The 19,251-nt window shown below is 41.6% G+C and overlaps 1 protein-coding gene across 2 annotated transcripts in view; it reads left to right on the plus strand.

The window, feature by feature from the left end:
- Nucleotides 1-19,251, plus strand: part of pcca (propionyl-CoA carboxylase subunit alpha) — a 463,897-nt gene that overhangs the window by 351,573 nt on the left and 93,073 nt on the right. For both annotated transcript variants that reach the window (XM_059970514.1, XM_059970515.1), the window contains one exon: nucleotides 8,746-8,799. In XM_059970514.1, coding sequence (XP_059826497.1) covers nucleotides 8,746-8,799 — 54 coding nt within the window. The remainder of the gene's footprint in view (nucleotides 1-8,745; nucleotides 8,800-19,251) is intronic.

Here is a 19,251-nt window from a genome sequence, read left to right on the forward strand (position 1 = left end):
ATTTGAATATTGAGGCTATGCTAGCATATTTCTAACTCTATACCTACCGGAGTCGCAGTCTATCCCAGCAAATCCTTTCATTCTTTGAAGGCAAAATATCTGTTCTCCATGATTCAGAAACTTTCTGTGCAACAGTAGATCTTCTTCCCATGTTCATCTTCCTCCCCCTTCTAGATCCATCCAGCTACCCATAGGTGCTCTCACACCTTCTCCCATATGTTTCTGGTTCCATTTGCCCTTCCCCTCTCTCCTAATTGTTTTCCTTATCATCTTCCTTACTTGTCAGATTCCTCCTCTCTTTGCATTCCCGCTTATCACTCTCCCAGCTGTCTCTACCTTCACCCTCCTCTCTGACAACTTGGCTCCATCTGCCTTTTTTTTTGTCTGCCTCCATCAATCACCCATCTGCCTCTGTTTCCCAACTTCATTTCCTCCCATACCTGGGTTTTCCTGCCCATCATCCTCCAACCCTCCTCATTCCACCAATCACCTACTGGCCTCTGTCTCGTCCTTCCCCCTCTCTTTATATCAGCTGTCTTCATTCGCCACTCTCAGTCCTGATGCAGGGACTTGCCCGAAAATGTTGACAGTTCCTTTCAACACCCCAAAGATGTTGCCGAATCCAGTGATTTCCTCTAGCAACACAATAAGAACAGAAAAAAAGAAAATGCTATTTGCTAGCATTTGAAGTCTCTTGGCTAATCCACTGTAGCATCTGTCTGAAGGAACCATTGTTCATGAGTGATGTAAATGCTCTCGTGTAGCTCAGCTTGTTTTTCATTGTCTTACAGCCGATTGATTCATAAGCTGCTCTCTATGCTGATCAAAGAACCAGCCAGAAATCCATCTTCCCACAACAAATATGGGATATAATCGATTTTTGATACTCAGATACTAGAGGAGTCTCGTTGGAAATACTTGCTGCATCTCCCATTTCACCACCCATACTGTTACCTCCTCCCAATATCCCTATCTGCCACTGTGCCCTCTCTTCTACACTTAACCCATCTGGCATATCCTTTCATCTTGACCTTTTAAAATCTTATCCTTCCTCTTCCCTTACTCAGCCTCCCTTCTCCCCACCTTGCCGTTACTGTGCAGGGAATTGCTGAGAACACCAGGAGAGGCTTGAGTACAGCTTTGCGGTGTTTTTGTTGAAGGAGAGATACCTTTGTGTTGGACGGAGTCAAGAGAAGGTTGATGATGGAGTTAACTCTGGCTTGTGGTAATTGACCTGTAAGAAAACATTGCAAAGGTTTGGTGTAAACTGGTTGGAATTTTGACAGAGCATCTGTTAAAATATGAGATTTCTAAGGAAGTTCACAGGGATGGTCCTGAAAAAGGAAATCAAGATCTATCCTACTCCTGCCTCCAAATAGAGACATGAGACTGTGTATGCAGTTGGCCCTCCTTATCCACGCAGATACCATAAATCACTGATGCTCAAATCCTTTATTCAACCTGTCTCAATAGGGTGAACCTTAGGACCCAGCGGAACCCCAGTTAACCTGTCCCAGTGCAGTGAATATTAGCACCTGGCGGCGCAGCTCTGAATCCGCAGTGTTTCTGTTCACGAAAATGATCACGATCACGATTGAAAATAAAGTGGAAATAATAAAGCGATTGGAAAGAGGTGAAACACCATCGGTCATTGGAAAAGTGTTAGGCTACAGTCGGTCAACGATCGGAACAATTTTAAAGGATGAAGTGAGAAAGGCTCTGCCCCGATGCAAGCTACAATTATTACTAAACAACGCAGTGGTTTAATTATTGGGTTTTGGGGTTTTGAGTTTTTGATCCTCCACATCAACCCGCCACGGATGGAGAGTGCACTTGGAAGCGATCTGTCACTGGATCGAACTCGGGAACGGTTCCTGAGCCCGGCACTGAAACATACGTTATTAAGTGTTTTATATGCATAGACAGGTAAAATATAATCTGTATACTAAGACAAACATTTGACTAACTGACGCTAAATAATACCGGATGTACCTGTTCCAACTTAATTAGTAAGAGAATTTCTGATCTTTTTCGATCCTGATCCACAAATAACCCACACACATCCTCCAGTATACTTTAAATCATCTCTAGATTACTTATAATACCTAATACAATGTAAATGCTATGTAAAATAGTTGTTGTACTTCATTGTTTAGGGAATAATGACAAGAAAGAAAATCTGTACATGCTCGAACAACAAGTGCTGGAAGAGCACTTCAGGGTTTTCGCGATTCGCAGTTGGTTGAATTCGCGCATGCGGAACTTGCAGATAAGGAGGGCCGACTGTACTGCAAATCTGGAGGGTCCAGATGAATGGTCTCAACCCAAAATATCAACTGCCCATTCTCTTCCACAGATGCTGCCTGCTGAGTTCCTCCAGAACTTTGTGCATTGCTCCTGCTTCCTTTAATTTGTTTTTCTTAATGTCTACCCTTTCCCTTGTCCTTAATTACTTCACCCCCTCAGAATGCTTCACTCCCTTAAACCCTCTTCTTTCCCCATGCTTTTTTACCACCTCCTTCCTCTCCCTCTTCCCTCATCTGTCTCCCCCTTTGCCCAAGATTACTTTTAGTAATCTGAACAAAGTTTCTTGTATCAGAATCAGCTTTACCATTTCTTGTGAGATGTGTCATTTTGCAGCAGCATTACAGTGCAATATTTAAAAATACTATAAAGAAACAAAATAAATTTAATAAGTAGTGCATAAGAGACCAAAATAGTAAGGTGGCACTCATGGGTAAGTTCAATGTCCTTTCAGAAATCCAATGACGGAGGGGGTAGAAGCTTTTCCGAAAGCATTGAGTGCAATCATTTTTGTTCCCAATCACGTTTCAGCCATTGATCCCAGCCACTGTTTGAACATGAATGATCTTGCCCAACGCACGCTGAGGATGACACATGGTCCAAAGCCAGCAGGCTTGAGTAGTTCATTGGTTTAAGCTTTCATAATCACAGTGATGAATGTAACAGGCCACTTAACTGCGGCTTTAAAAATAAATGTAATTGTTTGGCTGAGCAAGTGAATTTTGAATTCTTTGTATCAAAGGCAGTGGTTTCACTAAAAAAAATCCTTATAACCAAAGCAACATAGAGGCTGAGGTGGAAATGGAAGAGATCATGTTATGTATAATTATCTCATTTATAATGAATTTTCCCAAACAGCCTGCAATTTAATTTGGCCCACAGTTGATACTTTCTTCACCTGGAACATGCAGAAGTGTCATGTGGCTCTGCTATGTGAATGGCACCTTTGTTTAGTGTTTGATTAATCCCTTCCTATCCCTGCTCATCCTTGACCAGCGCTGTCCGTACAGTGGAGCTAGCAACTATCCTGCTGATTGTACCCTTGCTGCATTTTGTTGAATAGGTCATTGATACCCAAGTAAGTGGAACTAATTTTCGAGGGCCAAAGCACAAAGCAAAATGTGTGCAGTGTCACATGAAACCCTCTTCATTCAAAGCGAACCCTAAAGTAACCTGGTTGGCAGTGAATTGGAATGGGGACAGTTCAGATTTATATGCTGAAATAATGAATTTATTTAATCCCATTCACTCTGCAAGAACCAAAGATCTCAAGCTGTGGGTTAGTATTTGTGTGTTCTTTTTCTTTCAAGACTTGTGCAAAGTGAAGTCTAATTTTTAGCAAGCTCCCCTGGCAGGTTTCTGTTCTTTCCTTTCTATTGTGCTGTAGTTCCAACACTTGATTTTCTCCCTGCCCAGGGTTTCTTGCGCAGGACTTCCTCTGGGAAGCCTTGGGATGTCACTGATCTCGTTTGTCTTTATCCAGGGACAAACTAAGGTTGATTTTCCACCCAATATTTCCCCTTCTCTCCCTTCTTTGACATGGACAGGATCTATGGTGCTCATCTGACAAAGCAGTTGTCATAAGTGGAAATGCATCACTGCACGTACTAATGTTTCCCAGTCCCTTCTGCCTTCAGTAAGGTTAAAACAAAATATATGAAGAAGCCAGTGTAAACATGCAGTGCATAGAGGTCTTTGTGAATAACTCATTCCGATTCTTTTTCATCTCTTCTTCTACAACTCTCTCTGCATCGCACATGTGCACAAACATATGCACAAGCGTATGAACGTGCAGACACCCCCCCCCCCCCCCACCCCCGTGTGAAGACAAAAAACAGAAGATGCTGAAAAGCATCAGCAGGTCAGGCAGCATGTGGAAACAGTCCATGTTCTATGTCTGTGATCCTTTGTGAAATACGTGTTTTGTTTGTGGGTTTGTGCATACAGTGTGTAAATGTAACAGTACCTATACGCAAAGGTACTGTTTTTCAGTTCCTTTCCCGGACAGCCTGGCTCAGCTTTGGGTTCTGCTCACTAGTCCTGGACTTTCCCTTCAAAACCGAGAAACTTCTTTACTCTTATCGTTTACTCCTGAGCACTGCAAACAAATTATGCTTTAACAGAAAAGGCTGCAGGTGCTGGAAATCTGGAGCAAAACACAAAGTGCTGAAGGAACCCAGATTGTCAGGCAGCATCTATGGAGGGAAAAGGACATTCACCCAGTCCTGATAAAGGATCCTGAACTGAAGTGTCAGTTGTCTATTTCCGCCCTCGGATGCTGCCCTATCTGCTGTGTTCATCTCACCGTTTGAGTGCCGTTCCTGCTTTAAATTTCTATGATCAAGAGAAGGGGCATGGACCCAAAGGGAAGGCTGTTCCTGATTTAAGCCAATTGTTTAATGAAATCATGTGGAATAGTTTGGGAAGAGGCTGAGATTTGTCATAGTTGGATTGGGGAAGAAGGGAAAGACTTGAATTTCTGCGGTTCCGTTTGGAGGTAAGATCACTATTTAAGGGTGAGAAATGCAGCAGCAATTTGCACACAGCAAATAGTTGTGGTGGTTGTCTGTCAAGTCTGAAGATGATAGAAAACCTGTGTGGAAGAGTTTTTAAAGAGGAAGAGCTGTTGTGCCAGGGCAATCCCACTGTCTCGACCTCAGAAGTCCAAGTCCAGTGGTACGAACAAGCATCACAAACTGGGGTTTTCCTTGGTTGCGGTTGATGACTATGATGTCTTCTGTGCCTTGTCATGCCCTTCGCTCTCTACAGACCACTCTCCTGGCCATTGGATCTCACTGCCCAGTCTGCCTGAGGTGACTTCGCATTCTGGGGCTGGCATATCCCTAAATCACTGGGATATGAGGCCACCGGCTACCCTCACCTGGTTTGAACTGCCTGTGTGGCCAGGGTCGCATGTAAGCATTCACTTGGAGCTACAGGCGAGAGCTGAGTATCTGGTGGGGACCAAAGCTGATTGAGCTGCCCCAGAATGGATACAACAAGCACTTTCAGCAGAGGGGCTACCCCTCCCTGGAATGTTGGCAGCAGGTGAACAGCTCATGTTTTGGTGATACAAATCCTGGCCGGGACACTGGGAGAGCTCCGCAATTTCTTGCAGTCTTTTGTATCCCAAGACAGCCAGGGCCCCGATTTAATGTCTCATTTGGAAAAGCACATCTGACAGTGCAGCATTCCCTCAGCAGGACACTTACTTGGTTATAAATGCAGCCTAGCTCAGTCAATAAGCTGCGTACGAAGAACACCTGAGCATCACTGATAAAGCTCCTTTTTTCCTGTTCTTATTGAGTTTTGTCATGTAAGAATTCAGAACTAAACTCTTAGCGACATCACAGTGATAAAACATGGGATCGCTTTCCTGCACTGTGTTAATTAAGTAAGTATTCACAAAGAATTACTGTGAATAGAATTCCAGTTCTTTAGAGGAGCCCTTTTAAATGGTCTTTAAAAATGAGTGCAAAACACAATAATGAGGGTGAAAATATTTTGACTGCTGCTCTGCTCAGTGACTATACTGTATTAATTTGCATTGGAGTAGTGTACACTGAACATGCTGGCAGTTATTCTGTTCCTTGCTTCTGATCGTTATCTTACTTTGTGGAAAATAATAGCAACTGCAGCCACTCACTTTAAGTTGAATAACCTGCATTTCATGAATTAAAGCAGATCTCAATGCTTAAAGTACTTGTTTTAACATTTGTGCAATTTTGAAAAAAAATGCTGTGTTACTTTAATTTTTCAATGCTTTTACGAACATCTGGTGTAACGCATGAATCCAGAAGTGGCAGAATGTACAGTTCATTAAAGTTGAGTATCTTATTGCAAGAACTTTGAACAACCACTTAGGCTTATCATTCAGCTATCAACTGCCTTGTAGTTTAGGGGTGGCAGAAGTTACAACCATTAAACCCATGTAATCACTTGCAAAAAATCAGAAAGACTGCTAATGCTGTAAATCTGAAATCAAAACAGGTAATGGCTGTAATACTCATCAGGTTGGTCAGCAAATTCAAGGAGAGAAACAGAGTTAATGTTTCATGTCGATGAGAATTGAAAAAGCGAGCCTGTTTTAAGTTGCAAAGAGGGCAAGGGACAGAAAGGAATGTCTGTGATCGTGTAGAGAACAGGAGCTTTCTGGTAGATCACAAATCTTTCTGAAGGAGTGCATCTAAGGTGAGATGAATGAGGACAATTAGAGAAATCGTTACCGTTTGGACTGAAGCAACATCTGACACACAGTGATACCTTGGAGGTGGCTGGGACTCATCCGAGAAACTTTGGTGTCAGTTAGGAACAGCAAGAGGCCACTTGGCCCATCAGACCTTTTTACAGTATTAAATTGTCGATGTGGGTCTATCTGAATTTTCTGTTAGCTCTGGAGAGCAGGAATCTTTGGAGAGAAGCGAGTTACAGATTCCCAACACCTTGTGTGTGAGGAGGAGCTTCCTGACATCAGCTGTGAGCAACCAGGCGGCACCTTGTAAGGATCGGATCCCTTGTCCAGGCTCGTCCCTCGAGGAAATAGTTTCTCTGTGTTATCGACTCCTTTGTGTTTCAGTTGTACAAGTCATTGGTGTGCCACCCTTGAGGAACTGTGCACACTTTAGTCAGCCTGTTATAGGAAAGAAGCGAACCAATTGGAATGAGTACAGTGACTTATAGTGATAGGTTGGCCAAGCTAGGTCTTTATTTCATGAAACACAGGGGAATGTGAGACGATCTTAGAGATGTGTTTAAAATTATGAGAGACATAGATCAGGTGGAGCTTAACCATCTTCTTCCCAGGGTAGGGGAGTCCAAAACTAGGGGGCTGAAATTTAGAGCGACAGGGGAAAGATTTAAAAAGAGACCTGAGGGACGATTTTTTCACACAGGAAATGAGCTGCCGGAGGAAGTTGTTGAGGCAGATAAAATTTAAGAAGCATGTGGATAAGGACGCGGAGGGGACTGGCTGGAGGGATATGAGCTGAATTGGAGGACAATGCATTGGCATACCTCATTGGATCATATCCCTGCTGTATTGTTCTATAACTGATTCTTCCGTTATCGTGTGTTGGATGTGGAGGAAGCCAGAGCACCTGGAGGAAACTCAGCTAGTCACAGAAAGAACGCGTAGATAGCACCAAGGTCGGGATTGAGCCCAGGTATTTGGGATCTGTGAGCCACTGTGCAGTTTATAAGTCCCTAACTTTTGGACATGAAATGCTAATGCTGTTTCCTTGTACATAGCCTAAGTACTCTCAGTGGCCACTTTATTAGGTACACTTGCTCATTAATGCAAATATCTAACCAGTCAATCATGTGACAGCAACTCAGTGCATAAAAGCATGCACGCATACTCAAGAGGTTCAGTTGGTGTTCAGACCAAGCATCAGAGTGGGGAAGGAATGTGATCTAAGTGACTTTGATCATGGAATAATTGTTGATGCCCGACTGGGTGGTTTGAAAACTCCTTGTTAATGAGAGAGGTCGGAGGAGAATGGCCAGACTGATTCAAGCTGACAGGAAGGCGACAATAACGTAAATAACCACCTGTTAAAACATTGGTGCACAGAAGAGCATCGCCGAATGTTCAACGCGCCAAACCTTGAAGTGGATGGGCTACAACAGCAGAAGACCACATGAATGTATGCTGTCCACATCAAATCCCAAAACATTGACAATTTCTCTCCTCCTGCAGATGCTGTTCGACCTGCTGAGTTCCTCCAGCACATTCTCATGTTGTCTATGCCATTTATCACGGGCTGGCGGTGAAGTGCAACGAGTCAGGTTGCCATCATTAGAATTCAGGTTGAGCTCATTTGAGTGGAAAAGTTTAAAGGAAGATTCCACAGTCATGGTCAACATCAAGAAGGCCAAGCTAGTGGAAATCAAGCTAGTGGAAAGTTCAGTGGAAATCACTCCAGAAGCAGACTGGTCAATGGCCAGAGGCTCACAGACAGGATTGGCTTCCATTGTGCTGAATGATTCTTGCCAGTATTTAGAATTAATTGACTGTTTATTGGTTGAAGTACTTTCTGTCACTGTGTACAACATATTATTCCTTTTGCAAGTGCCATTTTATAGCGTTCTGGGTTCTTTGCAGCCTGCATGTTCCTCTCTGATGTTGTTAAATCTGTTTACTGGTGAAATATTTTCTCTCGAATTTGTTATTTATTCTGTGGGAACCAGTCTGTACTGGATTTCTTTTATTACCGTTGATGTTCATCTTTTAAGAAGTAATGAATATTTTTTGAGTACGTGCTTTAGGATATATCTCAGTATAACTATTACTACGTGTTGTGACAAGAATAGAGTTCAGTCTCATATAAACAGATTATTTTTGCCGAGCTCAAAGGATTATTGGATAATTGGTTTGCTGAACAGTAATTGATTTCAACCCTCTGGGAATTTGCATATTGTAATAAATTGTTTTCTTTACAGTGCCTCTACCGAGATGCAGCCGGAAATATGAAGATTCAATACCTTGGGACAGTGGTAAGCAGTAGTTCAGCTATATTTTGTTATTAATTTTTGAACGATTTGGGTATGATTGGTGAGACTAGCCTAATTTATTCACTATTTCCCCCTTGAGAGGTTGGTAGTGAACTGCAGCAGTTCTTCAGGCAGAGGTGCTTCCATAATGCTGTTGGGCATTTTCAATAATATTACAAGCAATGAAGGACAGCTGGTAACCTGTACTCTACATGCTAACTCCAATGATAGTCTTCAGGAAGGTGTCAATAAGGCTGCTCATGTATGCATAAAGCAGCAACTATAAGTGTGAAGAATACCAAAGCAAGAGTGTAATCCTGAGGCTTTATAAGACTGGTCAGATTACGTTTAGAGTATTGTGAGCAGTTTTAGGCCCCGTGTCTAAGGAAGAATGCGCTGGCCTTGGAGAAGGTACAGAGGTGGCTTATGAGAATGATCCTGGGGATGAAAGGGTTAATATATAAGGAGAGTTTGATTGGTCTTGGCCTGTACTCACTGGAGTTAGAAAGATGAGAGAGGATCTCATGAAACTTGCTAAATATTGTGCCTGCATAGAGTGGACATGGGGAGGAAGTTTCCAGTAGTGGGAGAGTCCCGGACCAGAAGGCACAGCCTCAGAATATAAGGAAGTCTCTTTAGAACAGAGAGGAAGAGAAATCTATTGAGCCAGAGGGTGGTGAACTGTGGAATTCATTGGCACAGATAGCCATGGAAGCCAAGTCTCTGGGTTTTTTTAAAGCAGAGGCTCATAAGTTCTTGATTAGTAAAGATTATGGGGAGAAGGCAGGAGAATGGGGTTGAGCAGGGTAATAAATCAACCATGATGATATAGAGTAGCAGATTTGAAGAACTGAATGGCCTAATTCTGCTCCTATGGCTTCTGGTCTTAGAAGAAGTTGTCCTGTGAGGATGATGAGAGATTGAACAGGATAAGTCTTTGCTAAGTTTAAGTAACAGACTGGTTAACTAATTGACATCTATGAGATTGCACAAGTAGATGAATACCACAAGTATAGGGAGGCTGTTTCATGCCCTCTGGGGAGTCGGGGTGCAATCTCAGAAAAAGGAGTCAGGACTGAGATGAGGAGGAATTCTTTCACGCATATTGTTGTCAACCATTGGAATGTCGCATTTCAGGAGAATGAAGGTGCTCAGGAATTCAAGGCAGAAATCTGTTTAGATCCTGACAATTGACAAGGTTGGGATTGGGCAGGAAGTTGATCAGGTGTAGCCTTACTAAATTGATTAGAAGGGCCGAGTGGCCAACTCCTCTTTCTTATCTTTCTTAAACTGAAGGAATCTTTATTTATTCACCCAAATATGAGCATTGGCCATTTGGACTGAACGAGGTTTATTTCTGTGCTATGCAAAGTCTATGTATTCAGCGGTGTGTTTAGTGACGCTTGCAGAAATGGAGTTGCTCTGCTACTGGCCTTTAATATGTCTCCTAGTGGGAAAAGTAATGCATATTTAAAAGAGTTCCATTGAAATATTTGATGTTTGTTATCCTAAGTAGTGGTCATAGTTATATGCAGAGCCATGCATAATCTAGCTCCTAAAGCAATAAATGCCCATCGTCATTTTCTGATGGCCAGTAAAATAGCAACACTCAGTTAATATTGTTTTTTTATTAATTCTGTTTGTTGTATTTTATATTGTTCTACATTGGTGCTTATGTTGAGGACTAATTGTGCTGGAGAATGAAACAGCTTTACTCTCTGTAGTGACAGCATCAACTAGTCTTAGGTCAGGTAAAGTGCAAGTTGCATGCAGGTTCGAGCATCTCCTGTGCTGGTCCTATAATGTTACTTGACCCATTCCGAAAAGGGTACCCCCCACTGCAGTCACGCACCATTTTCATTTACATGATTAAATCTCGTAGCCTATTTACATTGACAGCTTAATAATGAAACTGAGTTGACATTTCTCTCAAATGAGCATACTATGTGCAGCTCATCACGATCCAAGTTCTGTTCCAAATTGATATTGGCATTTTTAAAAGCATTGTTCAGAGGGCAGGCTCTTGTGGAGCCAGTAGTTTGCAAGCATTCCCAGTTTGATATTATAGCAATGCTAATCAAGAGGTATATAGTGAATGGTATGGAATATAAACAGTGTGATAAGGAGGGAATGGAACAATTTGTAGGTTCCCAAATGCTTTTTGATTCTCAAAGTTGAGTGTTACTTAATACAGCAACGACGTTCTGTCTGAACCAATTTTAGACTATTCTTAACAGTTTCTTGTTTTAATAACTTGGATTTCTTTTATTGTAGATAGGAGATAACCTTATGGGAAATAGACACCAATGCAAAAACTTGTGCTTCTTTAAAATGTTTAATGAAAGGAACCCAGGAAGCTTCACAACAGAATTTGACATAAGAGCTAATAATACTGTTCAGCAGAGGCTTGACTAGAAAAAGTTGAAAGGTCATCTTAAAGATGAAGAAAGGGTACAAAAGTTCAGGAAAGGAATTGCAGTATTTAGGGCTGAGGCAGCAAGCAGCGCAAACAAGTGTTAATTATTTAGGATGCCCAAAGTCAAAAATGAAGGAATGATGATCTAGAGAATATCAGGGAGTTAGGGAAGGTTGAAGTCACAGAGGGAATTGAAAGCGAGGATGAGAATTTTAGAAGTTTATTGGCGAGCGGAAACCTGTGCATGTTAGTGAGTTCAGGAGTGATGCATAAGCAAGAATTCGGATACTGGCAACAGAGTTGTGGATGAGCGAAATCTTGCAGAGCAGGGAGATGGAATTCAGGCCAGAAGTTGATCCTAGAGGTACCTATGTATTGGATAGAGTTTGATCAGCTGATGAGCAACAGTTCTTCAGGATAAAAAAGGGAGTCAGAAATTCTGTAAAGGGTTTTTTGATAAATTTCAGTTTTTTTTTAATAAAACGGTAATAGTCTGTTGGGAAATAGGTACCAAACCAATATGGTTAAAGATTTTGACAAGACACTTCCAACACTGCAACAAGGAAAATCAATATGGGGTTGAGTGGAAATATCTTCCAGTCAAGATTTTGCGAGGTTGTTATTTTTTATGTTAATAGGGTTAGTTTTGGAGACGGAGAGGGGAGTTAAGAGTCAGGTTATGATGAAGGATATCCGGAGTCTAGTTCTTTGTTTCGCACTTGAAGGCCTGGGATGTGAAAGTGGGATGAAGGATATCTGGAATCTAGGCCTCTGTTCCATGCTTGGAGGCAAATAACGGGAATATGTGATGAAGGATGTCTAAGGATGCCGGGTGCTGTGGACGATTGCCCTCAGCTAGCAGGTCCTGGGCTCGGATGCCCGTATGACTAAGAGGCACAGGGATTAGTGATTTCCTACGTATGCAAGTTGGTGAGTCTGGAGTCTGAGTCTTCAAGTGCAGAGTCCCATCATCAGTGAATCCTGAGTTAGTGACCTATAGGTTGGAGTAATTGGCTAGTCCTGGGCCAATTGAAGACCTAGCCTGAAAGTCGATAGGAAGTCCGGAAGTCGAAGCCCGATGGCTGAAGCCCTACGTCTATAATTCTGGACTCCTCTGGGGAAGGTGCCGGTCCATGGTCTGCAAGCCCATGAAGCTGGAGGCCTGATCTGGGATCAAAGGGCTGTCTGTGTGGGTGAGCGAGAGGGAGGAAAGGGGCTTGTTTTACTGTTGTTGTTTTGTTACTTGTGTTCTGCTGAGCATTGTGGGTCTGCTATAATGGTGCCTGTATGTGTGGCAGTACCTGTGGGCTGCCCCCAGCTCATCCTTTGTTGCATTGGTGAAATACACTTCACTGTTTCGATATACATGTGATAAATACATGAATTTGAATCTGGAGGGGTTATCAGTCTAATGGAAAACTTTACGAATGCGAAATGGGCTTCTCAGTTAATTGCAGGGGTCCATGACGGAAAAAAGGTTGGGAACCCTTGGAGTAACTGGAAGTAGTTGTTTTGTTTCTTCGTTTGATTTTTAATCAGTAACTAGGGAGCCCAAGCTCAGGGTTTCTGCTAAAAGGGGGCAGATCACATTTTGATGCAAAGCAGTATATTGCTGAGTGGCTACCAAAGCTGAAATTGCAAAATGGATACACTCAGAATATGGGAGAAGACGAGAGAGGCTGATTAAAAAGGAGTGGAGAAGGTAGTTCTGGTGTGGAGCCAGCTGTCACCCAGCCACCATCGTGAATGTTCGTCCAATCTTCGCTGAGGCTTAAGTGGAAAGTGGCAGATTGTACACCCCCTAAAACACCCGCGCGATTTTCTTTAAACTTTACTACTTTTCGGTCGTTGCAGCTGTGCCATTTGCCTGAGTTGGTTGTAGGAGAAGGTGCCTTTCTCTGCTGGCGCACCTACTGTGCATGTGCATCACTTAGGGAGTTTTAGATCCTAATGACGAGGCTTTGATGTTTTAAACTGTAGGAGGGCATGTGTGCAGCATTCATTTTCAGTATAAACAAGTGAATTGCATTGCCAGCTCCATGCCAAAGGATGGGCAGCTTTGTAGAGTGGAATCATGTCTTCGGAGAGTAGTAGCAGAAATTATTCCAATTGACATCCTTAATTGCCGTTTGTTATAAGACTTTCATCCATCGGTGTGAAAGGGGCTTGGATCCAACTCCCTGAGGCAAATTGATAGTGATATGATCCTCTGCCACTGCTCATCTATTATTCAGGAGAGCTCTTAAATAGAATATTCAACTGCAGCTACTTTAATCCTACTTAAGGGTATCTACATATCATGAATGATGCTGCTGCTTTGAAAGAGCTTATTGATAAAACAGGTCAACATAATCAAGAGTACTAAATCATCCGGTATGCCTAACCAATCAGAGGTGGAAATGACAACTGCAGTTTGTGGAATTTTCTTTTGTGTTTGATACACTTCTTACATTACACAGAAGTATCAGTTTTTAATCTTTGTTTTCCACTGCTATAATGTTTTCAGAAGATTAATAAGGAAAAATTATCTATTTTTTATGAGAAATTGCTCACTGGAACTTTGGGAGATTATTACAGCAGGGTGCTCTGAGATGGGAGCTGAGCAATTGTATTATCAATAGTCTCCCACCACATTATTAATATCCTTTTCTAATTTCCAATTATCCAATGAAGAATCCTGAACATTGCTTGAGAACCTATTCCCACTTCTCAGCAGTACATTTTACATGGAGTTCAAAACTTTGAGGGGTGTCATGGAGTAAATAAGGAGAAACAAGGGGCAGAGGGTAGGTGATCCAAGAACAGGGAGTGAAGTGGATGGGCAGAAAAGCCAAAGGGGAAAGGAGGGGAATTTTCTTAGGCAGTGAATTGCTGTGATGGAATAAGCTGCCAGTAGAGACTGGCAGTGTATCCTGATCACAGCAGACTGGAAGCGGACTTAGCAGGAGTTTTCGAAGTAGATTTGGATAAATAATTTGAAAAAGTCCAATTTGTCTAAAGTCCAGGGAAGCTTGGAATTAACTGGTCAGCTTAATGGTCCAAATTATTCCCTTCTCTATTGAGATTTTGTGATGCCTTCCTGTGCAGGAAGGTTGAGGATAGGCCCATACTTTTGTAGGACATGATCAAGATTTAGAAATGCTGGATTGCTTGCTTTAATTGTGTGAACTTAAGTTGATGCTCCAATGCACTACAGCATGGAATTCAAGTCTGTGGTTTTCTACATGACCAAGTTATTGATCTTGGCAGAAGGAGCATATGTTGGACTGTTCTAGTCAGTGAAAAAGCAAATAAGCCAATATATTTTTTATACATTACCAAGAGTAGCTCCCACTGCTGGAAAGCATCACACATTCAAGTTTACTTCTTGTTCAATGTGTTAAAAGATCAATGGAAGAAGTTGTATCTCAAAAGCAGCTTTCACGTTCCTTTGAGAACATCTTCACAGCCACTGAGAGAGTGCAACTACTGTTGTAACACAGCAGGTACAGAGTATTTTTGCAAGCAGCAAGCTCCCACACATAACACTGATATGATGATCAAGTAATTTGTTTATTTTTTGAAGTTATTTGAGGTATAAATATTGACCTGCTCACTGAAGAGAACTCCTACTCCTCAAAACAGTGGACTAATTTTTTTTCAAATCATCTAAATCGCAGCAGGCACAGCTTCATGTTACCATTATCAGTCCAACGCTACCATCCCTGCTACAGTACTGCGCCCGAATATTCTGGGTTCGGTGATCCAGTGTCCAAAGTGGAACTGACCCCAAACTAGAGGCAAGTAGCCTACCAACCCAAGCACTTTCAAAAGCTGATATTAAAACATGATGCATATCAATGCACAGTTCCATTGAGCAAATGTGTTTCAATAGTACTATCTACAAAAAAGAATTTTGTACTGCATATAACCTGTCTGCACTGTAGGTCACTGACATTAGATTTTTATAAGGGAAGGGTTGAGATGCTGGTCAGTGAATTCTGTTTATGTGTGTATCTATATCCTCACTTTCCAGATTGGGACCTGGGGCACAAACTTCGTCAGTCTGGATCTGTGATTTGCAGTAGAACTTAGATTTTAAGAGCAGTACAAGAAATATTTTCTTTTCTGTATTTTAAGCAGGTTGCTCAGGATGTGCCCAGTTTAGTTGAACGCCTGAAGAATTGATCTTACTGGCACAGCTGAGCAGACCAGTCAGAGTGATGTGCAGCTTTGGGAGCTGATTTACAAAATTCTTCTTGGGAGTCAGAGGCTCAACCTATTTGAGCTAACAGTTTGTCCCAGGAGTGTACTGCTGTTAATTGTATCATTTTGTGTGGCAAGGACATTCTATACGTTAGAGTATTGTGCTATAGTTGAGTCCCATTAATTGGGATGTCGTTGAGGAGATGTCTTTATCAGAACTGTTCCCATCACCAATGCTCATCTGTACTGATTAAGTGCAATAAGACTCAATGTGATTCCTGAGAACATTACCTCTTAAGTAATTTCCTCATTAGCCAGGACCCCATCAACTGTTTATTGAAGGAGCATAATCACTGGTGATAAGTTATTTATGAATGTTCATTCCTAAACCTCAAAAAAATACTCTATATAAATAAGCTGCACATCCTTCCCAAAATTAGCTGCAATGTTTTGGACAGGAAGTTATTTTACCATGCAAAAATGCTGTGTGTTCCCTGTGACCCAGGCTGTAAGCTGTGCAATTAAATCTCTCTATCAACATTTAAGCTTTAGCATAAACTAATGACAAACCTCAAAAACAATTTGAAACTCAATCAGTTTAACTCAGGAGGGTAAATTTAATATGATAATTTGTCTTGTTGAATTATATTAGCTTAGCAGGATAGCATGCAAATATATGACCCTTGCTTAGTGTCTTAAGTGGTAGCTGTGTTGATGGATATTGTAGTTCTGATAGGGAACTTTGGGGGAACTTTGGAATTCCACTGAATATTCCCTTGGAGGTCTGAGACTTGAACCAGATTTCATACTGGGTTGATCTTCGTCTCCCCATTTCCATAATTTGCCTTTGTTCCCGATATGTCAGCACAGCCCAAATAACAGTTTCTATTAATATCAGATGGAGTTGTGGAGGACAGCATTTTAATGTAGTAAATGACCTCCCTGTGGGGTTGTTATTGCCACTATAGAACATCAGTTACACAGTTGCAACAATAGTCGCTTAATTGATTCGTTTAATTAGCAGGAGATGAAGTTTGTGCCGCATCTTGTCATCCAGTATCACGGGAGGGGGCCCAGCAGTCTGTGCTGCCTGCCATCACTGAGAGTTTCCACTTGTCATATTCATATAAAGCTGTAATTATATGTAAATGAAAACTGCCAAAACCATTCTAACTTTTATTTGACCATATAAAGTAGCACTGAACGCCAATCCGAAAGCCAGGAGAATATTTTTTTTTAATTTATTCAGATACAGCGTGGAATAGGTCCTTCTGACTCTTTGAGGTGTGCTGCACAGCAATCCCTAGTCTAATCACAGGACAATTTACAACCAGTACATCTTTGGACTGTGGGAGGAACCCGGAGCACCCGGAGAAAACCTGCATGGCCACTGGTAAAATGTACGAACTCCTTCCAGGCAGCAGCGGGAATTGAACCCGGGTTGCTGGCACTGTAAGGCGTTGTGCTAGCCACTATGCTACTGCGCCGCCATTTTAATGCAAATTTATTTTTGGTTGCTATGCCCATACTTGCTGAATGTGGGCTGCAGGTGCATCAAGATTTTGCAGATTCTTTTAATTTTCAGAAAGTAAAGTCAGGAGGTTTTTGAAGGTGGACTGAATGCTCATCCTGTAAGAAAGAAGGAGTAATGTCTCTCTATCACATTCAGGTCCACACCATGTCGTCATGCTGTGCAGCCCAGTGAAGGAGAACTTTGAAATTCAAGTTCAAGTTTATTACCATTTTAACTGTATATATGTACACCATCTAACAAAACAATGTTCCTTCAGATAATATGCATAACAAAATATATATAATTCTTACACACCAAATTAGTAATATCGGCACAATAAATTAACACAAGTTAAAAAGTAAGCTTTGGCACTTCATACACAGCGAGTCACTTCAGAAAAGTGGGAAAGGCAACAGTGAATTTGGGCACAGCAAGTCCCCATAAAAAGCAATGTGCAACTCCACACTCTTCAGAATAATATCTTGAGGATCTTTTTTCATCCACCTGGGAAGCAGGCAAAGCTTTGACTTAGCATCTTATCTGGAAGATAAGTATTTATGTAGTACAGTCCTCCCTGGATATTCAATAAACACAAATGCTGGAATAAAAACCCAACAGTGAATGGCCAACACTCAACATTGCATTCTCGTTCCACAGATACTACCTGGTCTGCTGAGATTTTATAATATTTTCTGTTCTAGCATTTGCAATTTTTTTTTTACGTTTTTCATTTACTGATGGTCTAAACATTCTGGACTTGGAAGACAGTTTGGATTCTGCAATAACTGGCAGAGGGCATAACCATACAGTTTGAATCCACAGTCTGATCTATCTGAAGTTCCCTTTACCTGGATACGTTTCTATGATCCAAGTGAAACTGATGGCTCTGTCAAACAGCAAGGCAGATTAAATACTGTTTTACCCTATGTATTCTGGGTTCCTACTCAGTGCAGTATTTTGATTCCTCATCATAATGCAGTTCATTTTGAAACTGTTACACAATTTATTTCTTTTGTGGGCCTTACGAATAGAGTTGGCGAGGTCGGTAAGGAATTTGTACATTTCCCCATGACCGGGTGCCCTGGTTTCCTCTGACATTCCAAACATAAACAATTAAGGTTAGAGAGTTGTGGGCATGTTATGTTGGCACAGGAAGCGTGGTAATCCTTGCGGCTGTCCCCAAGCAAAGTCCTCAGTGACTTGATTTGATGCATTTCACGGTACGTTTTAATGTTTTGATGTACATTTGACAAAGAAGCTAATCCTTATTGCCTCTACCTAATTGCATTTGAGGAAGTGGTTGCGAGCCTTGAGTGCAAACTCTTTTGGTTTTCAGGTATGCTAACATACTTGAGTATACCAACATACTTGATTCAGAACTGTACAATGACAGTATCGCTATTTCCTCCATTCTAACTGGTTTTCTGATGGTACCAGCCTGTAATTGTCCTTCATCAAAGCAGATGATCAGGTCATTATCACATTTTGCTGTTTTGGGAGTTTGCTGTCTGCAAATTTGTCCTCAGCATTCTGCATGTTAGGTTTTATAACAAAAGGTAGATTTCATGTATTCCCCAAGATCCCAAATGTCAGATGTGCAAACAAGAGGGCCTGAAAGCATTTTTAAATGGTGATTATTTTTTGTAATGCAATATTTGAGACTTTGGAGAAACACTCACCATTTCTCACTCAGCACTTGGCTCTCAGTACACGTCAGAATTTCCAGGAAACCTTGGCATGCTTGTGGCATCCTTTTCTTTATCTGAGCTTTGACAGTTGGAATTTCTAATATTTGAGCTGATTGACTATGTTGTGTCCCATCCAACCCATCTACGTTTGATTTGCCTGGGAAATAGCCAGTAAGACAAATCAAGCATTGATTTTATGACCCATTAATTAGTTAATTGATGCTTCAGTGATAGAATTGCCATAGGAGTCCTCCCCTCCCTCTCCATATCCCTCTCTTCTTCTTTCCTTTTGCACCTTCCTCATAAACACATCTCTGTGTTCGCCATTCCCTTTGGGAGAGTGTTCCATATTCTCCCCACTCCCTCTGGAGGAAGAGATTTCTTCCGAGTTCCCAAATTGGACTACTGCTGCTCTTTATCTGTGACCTCACAAGAGATCAATACCTTTGCTCACCAAGTTCTCTCTGGAAAATCTATAAACTAGTCTCTCATGTTATAAACGAGCCATTACTTTTAAGCTTTTCTTTACCCAGACGTTTTCCTGAACAAAGTAATTGTTTGATTGTGCACCAGAAGCTCTCCTATTGAGTTGATTGTTAGTTGTCACCTCAGAAGATGTAAGAACTCCAAGGACACTCAAAGGAACAAACTTG

This window comes from Hypanus sabinus, chromosome 5, assembly GCF_030144855.1.
Source record: "Hypanus sabinus isolate sHypSab1 chromosome 5, sHypSab1.hap1, whole genome shotgun sequence".
NCBI lineage: Eukaryota > Metazoa > Chordata > Chondrichthyes > Myliobatiformes > Dasyatidae > Hypanus > Hypanus sabinus.